The sequence below is a fragment of the Physcomitrium patens genome, chromosome 8 (assembly GCF_059467195.1).
Source record: "Physcomitrium patens ecotype Gransden chromosome 8, ASM5946719v1, whole genome shotgun sequence".
NCBI classification, from domain to species: Eukaryota; Viridiplantae; Streptophyta; class Bryopsida; order Funariales; family Funariaceae; genus Physcomitrium; species Physcomitrium patens.
Window position 1 is genome coordinate 2731832 of NC_143417.1, and position 17594 is coordinate 2749425.

At 30.7% G+C, this 17594-nt stretch overlaps 1 protein-coding gene across 1 annotated transcript; it reads right to left on the reverse strand.

Moving 5' to 3' along the window:
- Positions 1-2124: 2124 nt before the first annotated feature.
- LOC112285307 (C-terminal binding protein AN) lies at positions 2125-5771 on the reverse strand. The gene is made up of 4 exons (XM_024526004.3): positions 4104-5771; positions 3521-3683; positions 3197-3327; positions 2125-3080 (listed from the first exon to the last, which is right to left on the reverse strand). The coding sequence occupies exons 1-4, from the start codon at positions 4746-4748 to the stop codon at positions 2730-2732; spliced, it is 1290 nt and encodes a 429-aa protein (XP_024381772.1). The 5' UTR covers positions 4749-5771; the 3' UTR covers positions 2125-2729.
- Positions 5772-17594: the final 11823 nt, after the last annotated feature.

Below are 17594 nucleotides of genomic sequence, written 5' to 3' on the forward strand. Positions count from 1 at the left end.
TTAGTGATGGTAGAATATTTTAGAAAATAGATTGAATTTGTGGCTTTGCCATAAAACTCTTCAGAGTTGGCAACTATGACTTTTTTTGATAATATATAGGCATATTTTGGAGCACTTATTAAATTCTTAATAGACATAAGAAGAAGAAGTTATTTTCATCTTTTAAAGTCTTTTGTACTAAAGCTTTCATAGATCATTGCACTACCTTTAGAAGTCACAATAAGATAGATGGCTTTGTTGAACAAGTTGTTGAGACTACTTAGCATGCTTTACAAAAGTATAGATTACCTTATAGAAACTATTATGATTAGAACTTAATATTTTAATAGATTGGAATAAACTACTACTTTAGTAGATATGTATCTTTAGATTATATAAACGTGGAGTAATTACAACACTTGATATTAAATCAAGGAGCACAATTCTTTGTGCAAAGAATATGTTGTTCAACAATATTTTGTTGCTTAAAAATAGAATGGATAAGAGTACTAAGATCATTTAACAAAGTGTGCTCCTTGTCATCTTCTTATTGATGAATTATATATCTTGAACTAATAGATCTACTAGATGTCCTTCATTATTTGTATGTAGTGAAGAAAAAGAAGTTGCTATTATACTACTATGTAATCAATATCAACATGGATGGCATATGATATACTTGATACCACTTCTTTGAACTCTTCTTTCAAAAGTTTGAATTTGTCCTTGTTGTAGGAAGTCTTCCATCTACACTTCATTTATTGACAAGGGTTGAAAACTTCTTTTTCATGTTTTTTACAAGTTTTGGTGGTCTAGTTGCTATATTATTAACTTCTTTGAGTACAATTTTGTAGCAACATCATTATAGCATTCATCTTTGACTATGTCCTTATTGTCATCCTAACTAGAAAGAAAGAAGGAGAGAAGGAGGAGAAAGGGAGAAAAAGAGAGACTTAAAAGTATATTAAGTATGCATTTGTATTTGATGTACATTGCATGCTTCATGATTGATTTATGACACTCAATTTGTTGGATATAACTATCTTTATTTATACAATAAGTTTCTCAGAGTGAAACATTGAGTACCAAATGTTTTTAGATGTATGTTATTTTATTTAGTTTAGGGGATTTTCATCCACTTAGCTTTTTTTGTGAATTGACTTTATTGTGCTCTATTAGGATTTAAAAATTTAGATAGAGAAATCTTCTTGACTTGACATTCTTAAGAAGTTAAGTCTTACGAGTAATTTTGAGAGAAAGAAAGCCTTTGTTGTAAGATTTTGCTTAGTTATAGTAATTAGCCTTTTAGTAAAGCTTTTAGGATTTTCTTTGCACACACTTGTGCTCTTGGATTCTTCTTTTATGGTATAAAAGAAAGCTTGACTTAGCGGTATTTGGATTTTCCATCTTTTCTTAAGACTATATTGATTGTACATTTGTATTTGGTTTAGATTGCATACTTCATAATTAATTTATAGCACTCAATTTTTTGTGTATAATGATCTTTATTTACAAGATAATATATTAATAAATCTTTTTACTTCTTATAAAGTTATTTTAAATGCCATTATGATATTTTGTATTTTTATAGTATGTATAATTAACTTAAATAAAATTTGATGGTTATTACTAATATTATCAATTTTAAAAAAGATATTATAATAAAATTTAATATTTACTTTAAAACCTATAAATAAATATCTATTATAAAAATAGAAATAATTATTAAAATAAAGTATATATACTTATGTTTAAAATATAAATACTTAATTATATTCAATATAAGTTTTTTTTACATTTATCCACTAAATAGGGTTTTTATTAATCAATAATATTAAGAGAATTTCATAGAATAAATGTAAATGTTCTTATTTTATTCAAAGAGAATTTTTAAGATATATATTGTTTTGTCAATAAATTCCAAAACTGAAATACCGTTTTCTGACTCTTGTTTGTAAAGTATATGAATAGGAATTCTTTTGGGCCACACACTCAATAAGACTAAAATTAATTTTAATATTTCTACTTAGAAGTTTGAAAATTTCACTATAAAATCTGTTTATATATATTCAACATACAAAAAAATTACAAAAAATTTGGAATTTAAAAATACGTTTAAAAAATTTACATATATACTAATTCATATATTCAAAATAAAAAACTCAAAATTAATATTCATGATAGTGTTCAACATGACAATTTGAAACATGTAAAATAGGTACATTATAACCTTGGATTTGCACGACATGTGCACAATTCCTGTGGCATCATCACGAGTGGCACCAATAGTACAGGCAAGTATGTACGGCTACAGTTCCTCCAAGTATAGACCTCTTCCATATCAAAAGCTACCCTGCTATCAAGCTGCAAATATAGAGCAGCCTCACAAAACCGGCTCACTGAAGACTCACAAGAAGCAATCAAACATGAAAGAATGATCCTTCACCTATATTACGTGATGTAAATAACACTTTGAAGTTGCTGGTATCAAAATTTTGCTCAGTGAAACCATTTTGCAAGCCTGAGCCATACCTACACATGACTCACTACTGTCGGACATTAGCTAAGTATACATGAAATTGTGGCTTTAGCAAAGAGAATTGTCATGCCGTCCTCTCTTGCTGGCTCCCGAGGCTGTTGATGGAGAACCCACAAGAATTGATAAATCGGCAGTTTCTGCAACTGAACCATGGATTGAGACGGAGGATAGCTGACTTACAAAGTTCAGTGTGAAGGAAGAAATATTTTTTTCAGGCCTGATAGTATAGTTGCTGCTGTTTGCTCCGAAACTCTTGAGCCGATCCTTTTTGGTTGGTAGTTCCTTGGTTTGAATCTGTTGCACTTCGTTTGGATTGCTTATTTTTCTCAGACTTGTTATGTTTATTTTCTTCCTCGTGCCAGGTCAAACCTTGGATCTGCTTATCATCACCATCGTCATCATCGTCGTCATCATCATCGTTTGCTGCTATGTTTGGAGGAATAACTCCATCTACAAAGAACGAGTACAGCACAGAGATGGCCTTGGACCGTATCTCGGCCCACACTTCCTCGCTGTAGTCAGCACTGCGAGGAAGAATCAAGACGTTTGGCATCTCCCTCACCTGTATATGATGAAGAAATATAACATTTAGTTAACGACGCATTGATTTCATTAGAAATGAAACACCATGCAGTGGGAAGTGGGAAGCGATTTGCAAAGTTGAAGATAGCGACGTACCCAAGCTTCGAGCCACTGTGGGCCTTCGATGCCGTCGAGGGCACAGCTAGCAACAGTGCCATTGATGAGCGCTTCCTTCATCGCACAGTCATCCAGCAGGTGACTGCTGCTTGTGTTCACCACTACCGCACCTATCCAGCACTCCATCAAATGAAATCCCAAATCAGGACCTTGAGGGCACCACTTGAATAGAAAATTCAAATCATCAGCTAAGTACCAATCTTTAAAAAAAGGCTTCTTCGTTGAACATTCCACTTTGAATGGCAACTAAGGAACTCTACATATTGGGTTGGAAAAGGCTTCATAGGCACAAAGCTTAAGAACCTCGTTTGATATGCTGTAGACTGTCAGCATTGAGCAGCTGTACAGTGTCATTGGTAAGTGCACAATGAAGTGAGACAATGTCACTAGAGGAGAGCAGCTCCTTCAAACTGTTTACTTTGTAGGTCCCTGCAGGGAATGCCCTCTTGCGCTGGATCTCTTTCCCCTGCAATCATCGCTCAGTTCTTCATAATCGCTATCTATATATATATATATATATATATATATATATATATATATATAATTGATTACACAAATTGCAGACGGTGCGATATACATCATCTGCCTAATATCTACATCTTCCAAAACCCCAATCGTCTCAGTTCCCTCTTGCCACAACTAAGTTCGAGCAAAATGTTGGTATGCAAGAGTATTTTGCGCCACAAATCCGGGGTTTGTTACATATTACAGATTTCTCCCATAGAACTTTCAAGTTGTACGAGCATAAAGCGATCAAAGTCATGAAGACAGGACGTTTCGATCTACACCCACGGACCTAGTGCAGATCCACTCAGTCTTGCAATTTTATGTCGAGAAATAAAGTATAACTTATAAACTAAAAGGTGGGATAAGGATTGTCCACTACCTCATCAGGATCAAAATACAGGACCTTCATTCTAAATGCAAGACTTCGGCTTGCAACTGCACGTCCAGAACCGGTGGCACCCACAATGCCGATGACCATTCCCTTGGAGCGACGCATTCCTCTACACGAGGAGTGCATGGTACCCAGCCATCCTACAGACGCATACCCGTGAGAGGCCAATACGTGTGTGTGCCTCAGGAGTCCCAGCAGCAAGGCCATCACTGTATCGGCAATCTCCTCTGCTCTACCACTGTCCACATGCAGTAATTGCAACCCTAGTTCATTTGCCAAGGCAGAATCCACCATCTTGTCTACGCAGCTCAAAGTCAGAATCAATTGCCATGGCTGCAATCGCCTCTGCGCTGCTCGAGGAAGATAGGCTAAGGAATGAAGCAGAACAGCTGCTGCTGCCTCGATCTTACCCTCTGCTATCTGCGCCAGGTTCACATGCTCGATCTTTACCACTCCTTTGAGTGCCTCCGATTCCATAGAGCAATCTGGTAGACAGTTGAGAGCAACCACGAGCGGCAACCTGGGTGATTCATGCCCAACTGAAGAATTTGCTTCACAGTTCACCACTTGTGCAGTGACCGGCTTCACCCTGTCCCTCTTTCTCTCTGCCGCAGCGCGTTGTACCTTCCCCATTTCTTGGATATTAGTCAGATTGTTTTGCAGCCTCCCCCCAATCCGAGGGTTCAGTGTTCACTGCAATTGCATTTACTTTTCCAAATGTCGATCATGATATCAGGCCCTCCGCCGCTTGGAAGAACTCAATAAGACAATGATTCTTCAGAGGGATTACCTACAGCCTACCAATGAACAAAATTGCCAAAACTGCCTAAACAACTGAGCATGCGAAATTTAAGAGCGCACCCCAAATAAATATATAAAGAAAAAACACAAAATACTGCGTAATGAGCATTACTACAAGTCTTATCGATGCTCACACTACTCACTCAATTTCTTGCTACTGAAACCAAACAAACAACACACAATGTCCCGGATGCCCTGAAACTAAATACTGAATTCCTCCACTCAACTAAGCAAACCAGAGGACAACAGACCCTAAAACTATCCACACCGTTGCGGCTTATTCAACGAACACTGGCTCAACCCTTCGCATTTGATTGCATCACTAGTGAGCAAGAGAAAACTCACACCCAACCCAATGCCCTAAGCAATGCTGGAACCAAAATGCCACTAAAACTGATTCATACCCGACAGGAGACAATCATCCACAGTATCTTAGAACGCAGGGATTGCACCGCACAGCAGCAATGAAGTCCATCTCCTACCATGCCATCGCCACAAAACTACGAGCACTAATTCAACTCCTACAAAAAAAGCTGGTTTGGCCATGGTGGATGGCATGGTGCACCAAACGGGGTGGGAGCGGTAACCCAAGCAAGACGACAGGACGCAGCTTCCGGCTCCCTGCGGCACGGACTCCCAGTGCAACTCTTTGGTTGGCTGCAAAATCGATGCGTAGGTCGAAGATAGGAACAGGATGCTGTCAGGCGAGAGGGCAGTTCAAAGGCAAAAAAGACGGTTATCCCATAAGGCCCACCCCCAGTGTCACTCGCAAACGGAAACTCTCGTGACTCAGGTGCTGCTGCAGCACCGAAGCACAGACTTTCAAGGTGTTCCCCTGGCGTCAATCACACCGCTCGGAACATCACTAATATATTTCCCTCAGCTTTTTGGTTCATTTGGTGAGTTAGGCAGCCGTGCGGCGCATTCATGTCGGAGAGGGTGCTGCCGACATTCTGTGCCTGGCGGCTGTAACAGGATCCAACCCCATGCATTTGATAGTTCCTTGGCTGACTGGTCTCTCATTTCTTATCATTCCTGCAAAGTGGAGTCTGGCATTTCTCCTGCAGGTGGGTAACTATATTTTGTCACCACTTCTGTGTCTTGTCAATGGTTTTTGATGGTTTGGCTGGAGGCGGCATTGGAAGGGTACATTTCTCACAGCGTTTCTGAACAAATCCTCTCTCGAGGTGGATGCAATTGGGAGAAGCCTTGCAATAAACACAACCTTCATGTCCCGAAACATCTAATACATGGGTTGGATCTATTCTCTACGTCTCAGCATCCCTCGGCCTACCCAGATTTTGCCAATTCCGAAAATGGTATTGTTACTATTATTACTACCACTACTACAGCTCACTTCATTAAAGAATTACTGACGTAAAATTCAAATCTTGAAGATAAAGTTCAGGTCCAAAGACCCTAGAATAATATTATTTTACAAAAGCCAAAGTAGCAACGAAGAATACGAAGTAAAATATGAAGCTGCCGACCAAAACCATTGTCATTTGGACGCTAATCGGACAACGAATGCCCAACCTTGCAATTGGCAAGATCAGCTCCTTCCCAAACTCACAACCCATGTTGAATATTGTTATTTGTTTGGCAACATGTCGGAAACTGAAACAGCACAACAACAACAACAATGCTTGCCGGTGTTTGCTGCAAGCTAGAGTGTGAAGTGTTCTTGGTGGAGCATGAGATGGTGATGAATGGCAGCGGCAGAGATGATGAGGGAGCGCCATCAATTGAAGAGTTAGTTGATGAAATTTATTTCTCATCCTACTCTTTCTATCCTTGGTCGATAATTCACTGAATTCACACTATTGGTTCGCTGGATTACGTACCTATATATAGACTTCATACTACATATAAGTATGCTGAATTCTTTGTGTACAGCATCTTAATCGATAAACATTATCTTCTTCAAACATGATGCAATCATTAGATTGCAACATGGTATCAGAGCAGACTTATTTTCTTCTTGTTCTTCACTAATGAGGATTTTCTCCTTGCTCTTCACTACTTTATATTTTCTCTCTCTTGATTAATAATCTACTTACTCATGTCCACCAACTTTCTTCTTTTCATTTCTTATGATGGATTCTTCTATGTCGAGAAAAGACATTTTAGAGCACTCAAAACAATTAGATGTTACCAACTATACCATTTAGTCGTACAAACTCAAGACTCTTCTTCAAAGCAAGGAATTGTGGAGTATTGTTGATCCCTCAAACACTTTAGTTGCTAGGCCTTCTTCAATCACTTCCCTTCACTTAGAGAAGTCAACACTCAACACAATTACACAAGATTCTCCTTCTTCATTAGCTTCAAGCTCTACTCTTTCAGAACACCAACACAAGGCAATAAAGATTATCATCTCAACAATAGAAGATTCTATTCTCCTTCATATCATACATACATTAGATCCTAATAAAATTTGGACTAAGTTGAAAGACTTATATCAATCTAACTCTATAAAGCACAGACTTTTTTCTCAAATCTCAACTACATAACATTAGAATACTAGACAAAGATGATATTAAACAATAACTTATGACTATCAATAACTTCACCAAACAACTTGCATGTCTAGATTTGGCCTTTGAAATAATTGAAATTATTCAAAAAGATGCTTTAATTCAATACACAGATGTTCTTTTAACTCCAATAAAAGCTATCAATAATCACACTTTACATCATAACATCTTCAATAATATAATAGAAGTTCACAAGAAAAATTTGAAAAAGGTACATATAATGAATGCAAAAGCCTATTCTATTAGGCAAATAACTATGAATTCAAGCAACTTTGCATGAAGATTTATAAGTTAGAAGATGAAAATGGATCAAATTCTTCTCAATAGAGTACAAGTCATTCTAATACAATCAAGATACCTCTTTTTTACACATCCTCCAAAGAAGCCATGCTTCTTAAAGTACTTGAAGTTTCTGCAACAAAAGCCTTGCGAATAGATTCTAATACTAGTACTCAATTAACAAACAATTTAGTTCTAGCATTCACATAATAGACAATCTAGATTTATTGACCAATGTCCAATCTACTCATCTCTCTAATGTAACTACTATTAGTGAAAAATCTCTAATTATTATTATTTAAGGAACTATATACTTTAAAAATAATAAATATTTGAAATATATATTTTTATATATATGACATAATTAAGAATTTATTATCAATTAGCAAATCAAAAAACTTAGGCTATTGCACAATCTTTGATTCAAAAGATTGCTAGGTATTTAGCAAATCATATCCATATAAATTAATACTTATAGGCACAAGACATTTAAAAAATATATTATATATATTGAGCAACACCAAATCAATAAAAATCTCTCAAGATATTTAAGAAACATATTATATATGCTAAGCAACACCAAATCAATAAAAATCTCTCAAGACATTTCTATCAATTCCATCAATCACTCCAAACTAGAATTTGCTAGATTGTGGCACAAAAGAATTGTTTATTTCAATTTTTAATTACTCTACAACTTATCACATAAAGAAATAGTCACTAAATTTTATACCTTATTTCTTATGAAATTATCTTGAAAAACTTGTGTTTTTAGAAAATATCATTGTCATTTAATCCTTCAATCTAATTTGACTACTACAAACAAATCAATTTAGTCAATACAGTCAAATTTATATTGTCCATTACCTATAAAATTTCTCTTTGGATTTTGATATTTTAATCTTTATTAATGACTTCTTAAGGCGATCTTGAATTTACTTCTTTGCTCATAAAGATGAAATATTTGAAACTTTTAAAAGATTCAAAACTATCATTGAAAAACAAACAAAAAAATAAAATAAAATAAAAAAATAACTACAAACTATTATATCTAAAAAGTGACTGTAGAAAAGAATGTATGTTAAGAAAATTTACCTCTTTTTATTTTCAATTTGGCACATAATACCAATTAATTACAACTTTGACATCTTAGCAAAATGGAATCACTAAAAGAAAGAGTAGATACTTATGCAAAATAATGTGTACTCTTTTGTTTAATGCTAACTTACCATCCTATTTATAAAAAGTGGTAGCTCATACAACAAAGTACATCTCAAATTGAGTTTTCTATTAAGTCCTAATTAATCAATTTTACTACATTTTTTTTGAAGTTAAAAACCTAATCTCTTTTATATACGTGTATTTAAATGTATATCCTATTATTACCTACTAAGTGTAAAAAAATTACAATCCAAGACTCAAAATTTTATACTAATTGATAATAATAAAGCCTATAGATGCTTCAACTATAATACAAATAAGATTATTATCATAAGAGATGTTAAATTTGATAAAAATATTATGGAAGTTCTATCTATTATATATTTTATATTTTTGGATAATGATATCTTTTGTTCTTTTTTTGACCAAGAAACAAGCATTCCATCCTACAACAAACACAATAATACTTCAGATTTAGATAGTTCTCTCAATATTATTACTAATATTCCATCCTCATCAATTATTTTTTAACACTCTTTGACCACAACCTTGATTCAATTTATACATTCATTAATCAAAGAGATATTAATTTTCTTCCCTTGATACTAAATATACATCTAAAGATAAACTATCAAATTGAAAGATAATATTCTTTTTATTACACAAAAAGATATAGATATATATCTTGTTCAATACTCAATAGATGACAATAACAACAAAATAACTCACATAGAAGCACTTGCCAATAAAGATTGGCTTTATACTATCCAAGATGAATTCTTTTTAATTATTCAAAATAATATTTGGATTCTTGTATTACTACCTTTAAAAAAAACACACAATAAGTTTAAAATGGATTTTCAAAACAAAACATGGTATCAATAATCAACCACTAAGCAAGAAAGTATATCTTGTGGTATAATGATTTGAATAAGAATATAGAGTCAACTTTGATAAAGTCTAAGCCCTTATTGTAAAATGGCCCATTATTTGATCTTTAATAGTCAAAGCTGCCCTAAAAAATCATTCCATCTATCATTTATATGTGAAGATAGACTTTCTAAATGGCAACCTCATAGATGAGGTCTACATGCCGAATCACCTTAGCTTCATCAAACTTGGTCATGATAATTTTTTATATAAACTCAAAAAGTCACTATATAGCTTACATTGTCATATTGTATTTCAGCTACCATGTGAAAATAATGCACATATATATATTTGATGTACAATTTTTATGTTGATAATAGTTTTTCTATTTAGTCCCATCTTTATTAGACATTGGTGACTCTTGAAATCTTCTTTTGTTTCTTTTATTTGGTATTTAAGGCACATAATATGTAAAACTTATTAAAAAAAAAAATCAAAAAAGGATTTTTGTATAAAAAGAGGTAATTAAGACATCTATATAGATGAATGGAGATAGATGATGAAAATTTCTATTCTTATTGGCCAAAATTCATCCGAATTGGCTTCAAAGAGGCTATTTGAGGCCTTATTAGTAATTAAGATTATTCTTTTGAGGATATTCAAACATCAAAGGTTAAGATCATTAAGTTTATGATTTTGAATATAATTTGGTGTGAAGGAAATATAGATGCTCAAAGTCAAGATATTGATTTTGTACCTACTATCATTCTTTAAGGCATAGCATATGCATATAAAGGACTTTTGAGGATTGGATTGTGCAGTTGAAAAGTTGATTTTAAAAACTATATTTTGTGGCATTTGAATTTTGGATTTTTCAAATATAAAAAAATAGCACTTGGATACTTGTAAATTGGGATTTAAAGCATCTACTAGTATTTTCAAGATATTAGAGAATCAAGAACAAATCTATGACTAATTATTTTTGATAGTAAATCTTGAGGATATAAGCTACGTATTCAGTAAATTTGGAGAAGATTGAATGGTTGAATTAAGTGATATCAAATCCTAAAGTTTAAAATAAAAAAAATAAAAAAAAAAAATCTTTGCAAATAAATAAAGTATGAGAGGTTTTTGGCTACAATTTTTGATCTTTTGTATAAACCAAGGGGTTTTTAAGAACCAAGAATTTGTATATATATTAAAGATAGATATATAAATCTATGATAAAATTTTGATATGAAAATAAATTTTAGAAAGGAAATTATGGATTTTCTTTAAAATTATTGAAAATCTAACTTATTAAGAAATTATTAGTTATGATTTAATATAGCAAAGGATGTTAGGAAATTTCTAAATGCTTTAGAAAGCCTTATGTAAAAATCTTCTTAAATATAAAAGAATTTTATTAGTAGAATATCATTTGATATTGTTGTATTTATTTATCTTCTATATTAAGTATAAATCACTTATTGAAGCTTAGCTAATAAGTTAAAACTAAATTCTCTACAACTAGGTATCCAATGTATTCTCAAATCATAAATCATGCTATATGACAATCTCAAAGTCTTAAAGAATCTCAACATGATCAAAAGTATCAATATTCACAACCTTTATCATATTAGCATTGGAGACATGAAAATAATTCTTATAGAATATGTTAATAATTTCTTCTTAACCGAAAGAGACAATAGCAAAATACACTAATTAAAACAATAACTAAATATTGAATTAGATATGAGTGATCTAAATCTCATCAATAAATATTTAGATATCAAATTTATAATTCTTTCAAGAAGATTATTTCTATTTAAATCACAATATGTTAACAAGACAATTCAAGACTTTGGAATTTAAAATTTATAAGATACATATGTACTTCTACTTTCTTAATTTTTTTTTTATAGATATAGAAACATCTCTTATAGATCTTCATGAATATTTTGGCATGGTTGAAAAGCTTATCTTTTTTACAATCATACAATCAAATATTTTTTGATTTCTTTATAGACAGCAATGTCTTAAGATATATGTCTAAACTACAAACAATACATGTAAAAATAGTCAAGCATATTTTCAAATACATCAAAGCAATCTTCAACTTTAGATTCTTCTATAAATCATTTCAATAATAAAAATATAGGCTATATAGATTTTAATTGAGTATAATGCCTTAAAATACACAAATCTACCAAAGGTTATTATTTTACTCTAATTAGAGCAACAATTTCATGACAAAGTAAAAGACAACCAATAATAGCCAAGTCTTCTACAAAATCTGAATATATGAACTTATTAACAAAGATTGTTGAAACTATTAGGTTGAAATATTTACTTTTCAAAATTAAAGTGATATAATTACCATCCTCATTTCTTTTATTTAATAAATAAATAAAATCTTATATTAGAATTCAAAGAAAATCTTACTTTATTTTGTAACAATCAATCAGCAATCAATTTGCCTAAGAATCCTATATTTTGTGCAAGAATAAAACACATTGAGGTGGATTATCCCTTCATCAAAGAAATATTTATATCGGAAAATATTACCGCGGATTATATACATACGAGCAATTAACTTATAAATATATTTATAAAAACAATACTTCAAAACAAATTTGAGCAGCATCAAATAACTTTGGATCTACTCAAACTCTTTGAATCAACTCAAGTTGTATCTTTTATAAATTCTACTATATCCCTATAATTCTTAAAGACCTTAAATTCTACTCCAAAATATATTTTCATTACCTTTTTATAACTATTCCAATTAACATAAACACTAAAGATTAATCCTTTTTAATTGCATAATATTTTTTGATTCTAATTATAAAAGCCATGCATTGATTAGCAAAATCAGTATATGACTTACAATCATTTTTGCATATAAGTTGAGTATTTCTTTCTTTGACAACATCAACTTTTAAATGCAACATTCTTATTAACATTCAAAAAAATTATAAAATAAATATTAGTATTTTTAAAATTAGGATTTTTTTAAAATTAGAGTTTTTAAAATTAAAATTTTTATATTATGATTTTTACAATAGGATTTTTTAATTTAAAATTTTTAAATTATATTTTTTTAAAATAGGATTTTATAATTCTAAACTTTCTAAAACTATGGATTTTTTTTAACTCAAGATTTCACATATAGGATCCAACAATCAATCTTCTTATACAACTAGGATTTCAAAAAAATAAATCAGGTCTCAAATTTTTAAAGTTTCAAAAGATCCAAAATTAGGGTTTTTATTCACAATAAGGATTTTAAAACTTATATACCTTATTAAAAACAAACTAGAAGCTTCACATATCTTTGAACAAGCGTTGCCTCAATTGCACTCACCATAGCCTCACACAACTTTCTTAAGGCAAGAAATATGTACTGTAGCATCAACAACAAACCATCAACTTGCATTATACATTTTACAAAATCAAAAACAAGATAGTCAAAAATAGATAAGAGCAATAGTATACAACAAGCAAATAACAACAAATAAAAATATATGTACTACCAAAGATCTTGCCTATATGACTCTACAATGGTATTCTTTAAAACAAAGAAAATAAAAAATAATAAAATAATAAAAATATAAATAAATTTTTTTAGAATTTCTATCTTAAGTAATATTGAAGAAATACAATAAATAAGACACAAATAAGTAGAAATCAAAAATTTTGTACACAAGAGAAGTGTGGAATGAGATGCTTCTTTTCCAATACATTTTACTTATAGGAAGAATTTACATCTATTGTAGTTGAACTTTATCTATAATCATCTTCATCCATCTAAATTAAATTTAGTTATTTTTTAATCTAATTACCATATTAATAGGTTATCTTTATTTTTTATAATTCTTTGATCATTAATAACTTATCTAAGATAATTATATCTTATTCTTATTTTAACACTCCTACTTTGTTATTGGGCAAAGATTTTTAAATTTAGTATCTTTTTTAACTTTTGATGCCTATCTTTTATTGGTTCTTTTGTTAATAAATCAACAAGCATGTCTTCCATTTCTTAATACTTCATATCAATTACTCCTATTTCAATCTTTTCTCTTATAAAGTAATGTTGAATGTTAATGTGTTTGATTCTTGAGTGATGCTTTAGATTCTTTTTAAAAGTAAGATATCTTTGATTATCACACTTCATTAGAATTACTTCCAATTGCACAAGTCTAGTATCTTCTAAAATTTATCTTAGCCAAATTGCCTCTATTGCACCTTGACTTGTTGACATGTATTTTGCTTCCATTGTGGATCTTATAATTATTGATTGTTTCTTACAATTCCATGAGATTATTCTAACTCCAACAAAGAATATATATATATATATATATATATATATATATATATATATATATATATATCTTATTATTGATCTTCTATCATTTGTATCTCCAGTCCAATTTGTATCACAATAACCATGGAGTGCAATATTATCTCCTCCAAAATATAATTTGAAGTTCAAAGTATCTTTCAAGTATCTCATAATCCTCTTGATGGTTGTCTAATAGATTGGTCCAATCTTTAACATAAGTTGGCTCATAATACTCACCGCATATGCTAAATCCATCCTTATGCCAATTATTGCATATATAAGTAAGTCTACTACTGCTTTGTATAGAACATCTTTTATTTCATCTTTAATTTCAGCAAATTCTTCATTTGTGACCTTCATCAAATTCAAATTGGCTTCCAAAGGTGTTCCAATAGACTAGTACTCTTCTATATTGAATTGTTTCAATATCTTTTCAATGTACTTGCTTTGGTTCATTGTAATAGACTTGTTATCACAATCTCTTATAAATTCTATTCTTAAATAATAGTAGAGCTCTATCAAATTATTTATTTCATATTCCTTCTTTAACTTTGCCTTCAACTAATCTATCTTCTTTATAGAGTTGCTGAATATAATTAAATCATTAATATAGAAGATGTGAATCAATATGAATTCATTTGATTGCATCACATACAAAAAAAATTAGCAACATTCCTTACAAATCCCTCATTCACAAAGACTATATCAATTCGTTAGTACCATGCCCTTGGTGATTGTTTTAGTTCATATAAGAATTTCTTCAACTTACAAATAAGGTGTTATTTGTCTTTTTTAATAAATCTTTGATGTTGATCCATGTACATGTTTTCTTCCAACTTTCCATTCAAGAAAGGTGTCTCCACATTTATTTGATGCATCTCAAAATCTATTGGTGCCCCAATTGCTATAATATTTCTAATCATAGTGAATTTAGCCAGAGGAGCAAATATTTCATTGAAATCAATATCAACAACTTGTGAGTAGCTTTTGATAACTAATATTACTTTATATCTCATAATTTTATCCATTACATCTTTTTAGGTTTTAAATACCTACTTACAATCAATTAAAGATTAATTTTATAGAAATTGAGTCAATTTTCATGTTTTATTGTCCATGAATGATTTTTATTCTTCTTCTATGGCCTTCTTTGACTTTATAGTATCTATGGACTTCATTACATCATACAAATTCAATAGATCAGTAACAAGTACAATATTGGCATGTTCTTCACTTATTTGATAAAAGATGTGGCTCTTCTACCATTCACCACGTGGTCTTCTTTCTTTCAAAGGATATTTCTTTTTATTTAAAGAAAATTCATCTTATTATACTCCATACTTTCTTTTAAGCTTTTTTCTTTTAAAGATTATCTTTTTTTATTCAAAGATTGGTATTTTTCATCATCATTATCATTATAATCTTTAACATCCTCATTGCTAGTCCTAGGAATTGTTGAAGCCTTCTTCTTCATCTTCATTACCCATTCACTTCCATTCATACTTCTATCATTTTCATTGTCATCATCTTGTTTTATTTGTTTTACTGAATTTGATGATGTGTTGACAAATAGACTATTACTTTTACTTAGATACATCTTGAAGTGCTCAAAAGTACTCATGCTCTAAAAATTCTACATCATGACTTTTAATAATCTTCTTGGTATTCAAATACATTAGCTTATATGCCTTAGTATCTTCATGATATCCAAAAAATATATATTTTGTATCTTTTGCATCAAATTTGGATCTCATATAATCTGGTCTCATTATATAAGCAATGCATTTAAAAAAATTTATAAATAAAATACAAGGTTTTTTTTCATTCCATGCTTTTTCTGGAATCATTGATATGAATACACTTATAGAGCACATATTCCTTGTTTATATTGCATTTACTATGGCTTCTATCCAAAACTCATGTCCAAGGTATTTAGCATGTAGCATGTTCATTGCCATCTCTACAATGGTTTGATTTTTTCTTTCAGCAATTTCATTTTGTTGTAGAATGTAAGGAGTAGAAATTTGTATTGCAATACCTTGAATTTTTAAGAAGTCATGAAAAGGCTTTGATAAATATTAACCTCTATTTTTTGTATGCAACACCTTAATCTTGCACTCACATTGCTTTTTTATAAATGCTTTAAATTCCTTAAATCTTGAAAAATACTCATTTTTAGATTTGAGGATAAAAATCTACATCTTCCTTAAAAAAATCATGAATAAATATAATAAAGTACTTTGCTCCTTCAATTGATGGTGTCTTTATTGATCTACAAACATTCAAATGTACAATTTCTAACAACTTGATTGCACATATTACAATTCTATTTAGAAATGAGGCTCTTTATTATTTACCTTGGATATAATCTTGACAAGCAAGTATCATGGCATTTTTGCTAAATTAACTAAGATCCAAGCTACTTACTATGGATTGGAGTTTTTTTATGTTCTTGGTATTCAAATGATCAAGGCATAAATACCAAATGTCAAATTTATCTTGATCATTTAGAAACACATCAAATGCAATCACTTCAATTCCATCTACTTTCTTCTACTTAATGAAGTAGAAGTTGCTATTTCTAAAGCCCTTGGCAACTTCATCTCTATCCAATGTCTTTACAAAGCATCCATTCTTATCAAATTATACCTTACAACTATATGAAACTAATTTATTTATTGAAAGGAGGTTATTCTTAAATATATGCAAGACGTCCTTCAATTTGATCGTCTTGATTTGTCTTCACAACAATCTCTACTATAATAGAGCCTATTCTAATGGCTTCTATCATGCCATTGTCTTCCATAAAAATATTTGTTACTGGAATTTCTTCATAAGAATCAAATGAACACTTGTATAGAGTCATGTACTTGGTGGCATATGAATCAACAATCTACTTGGATATGGCAACTATAGAAATTCCTTTATTTGATGTGAATATAAAATTATGCCCCTCAAATTGTTCATGTAAATTGTTGGCACTTTTTTATCTCTTTTTTTTGTCTTGTAGTAATTTTGTACAAAGTGACTTAATTTTCTAGAAATGAAGCATGTTATAAAATTACTACTATGAATAAAATAGTTCTCTTTGCCTTTTCTTGAAAAGAAAGAAGAATCTTCACTTTGAGTTTTTTTTTTTTTTTTTTTTTTTTTTTTTTTTTTTTTTTTTTTTTTTTTTTTTTCTCTTGATTACTTCATGGATAAGTCTTGCTATGACATAGTCTATTTTAAGTACTTTCAACTTGATAGATTTCATTACCACAATGAGGTAGTTGTATGACTCATGAAGACTCATAAGACAGGTCATGACAATATCATTCTCTTCTAAAGACTTATTAATAATTCTTAGTTAGTTTGCAAGAAACTTTACCTTGTTAATATGAGCTATGAGGTCTTTACTTTCTTCCATCTTACAAGTGAAGAATTTCTTTCTTATAAAGATGATATTGGATAAGTTCTTACTCTTATATATGTTGTAAAGAATCTTCCATACATTTTCTTGTC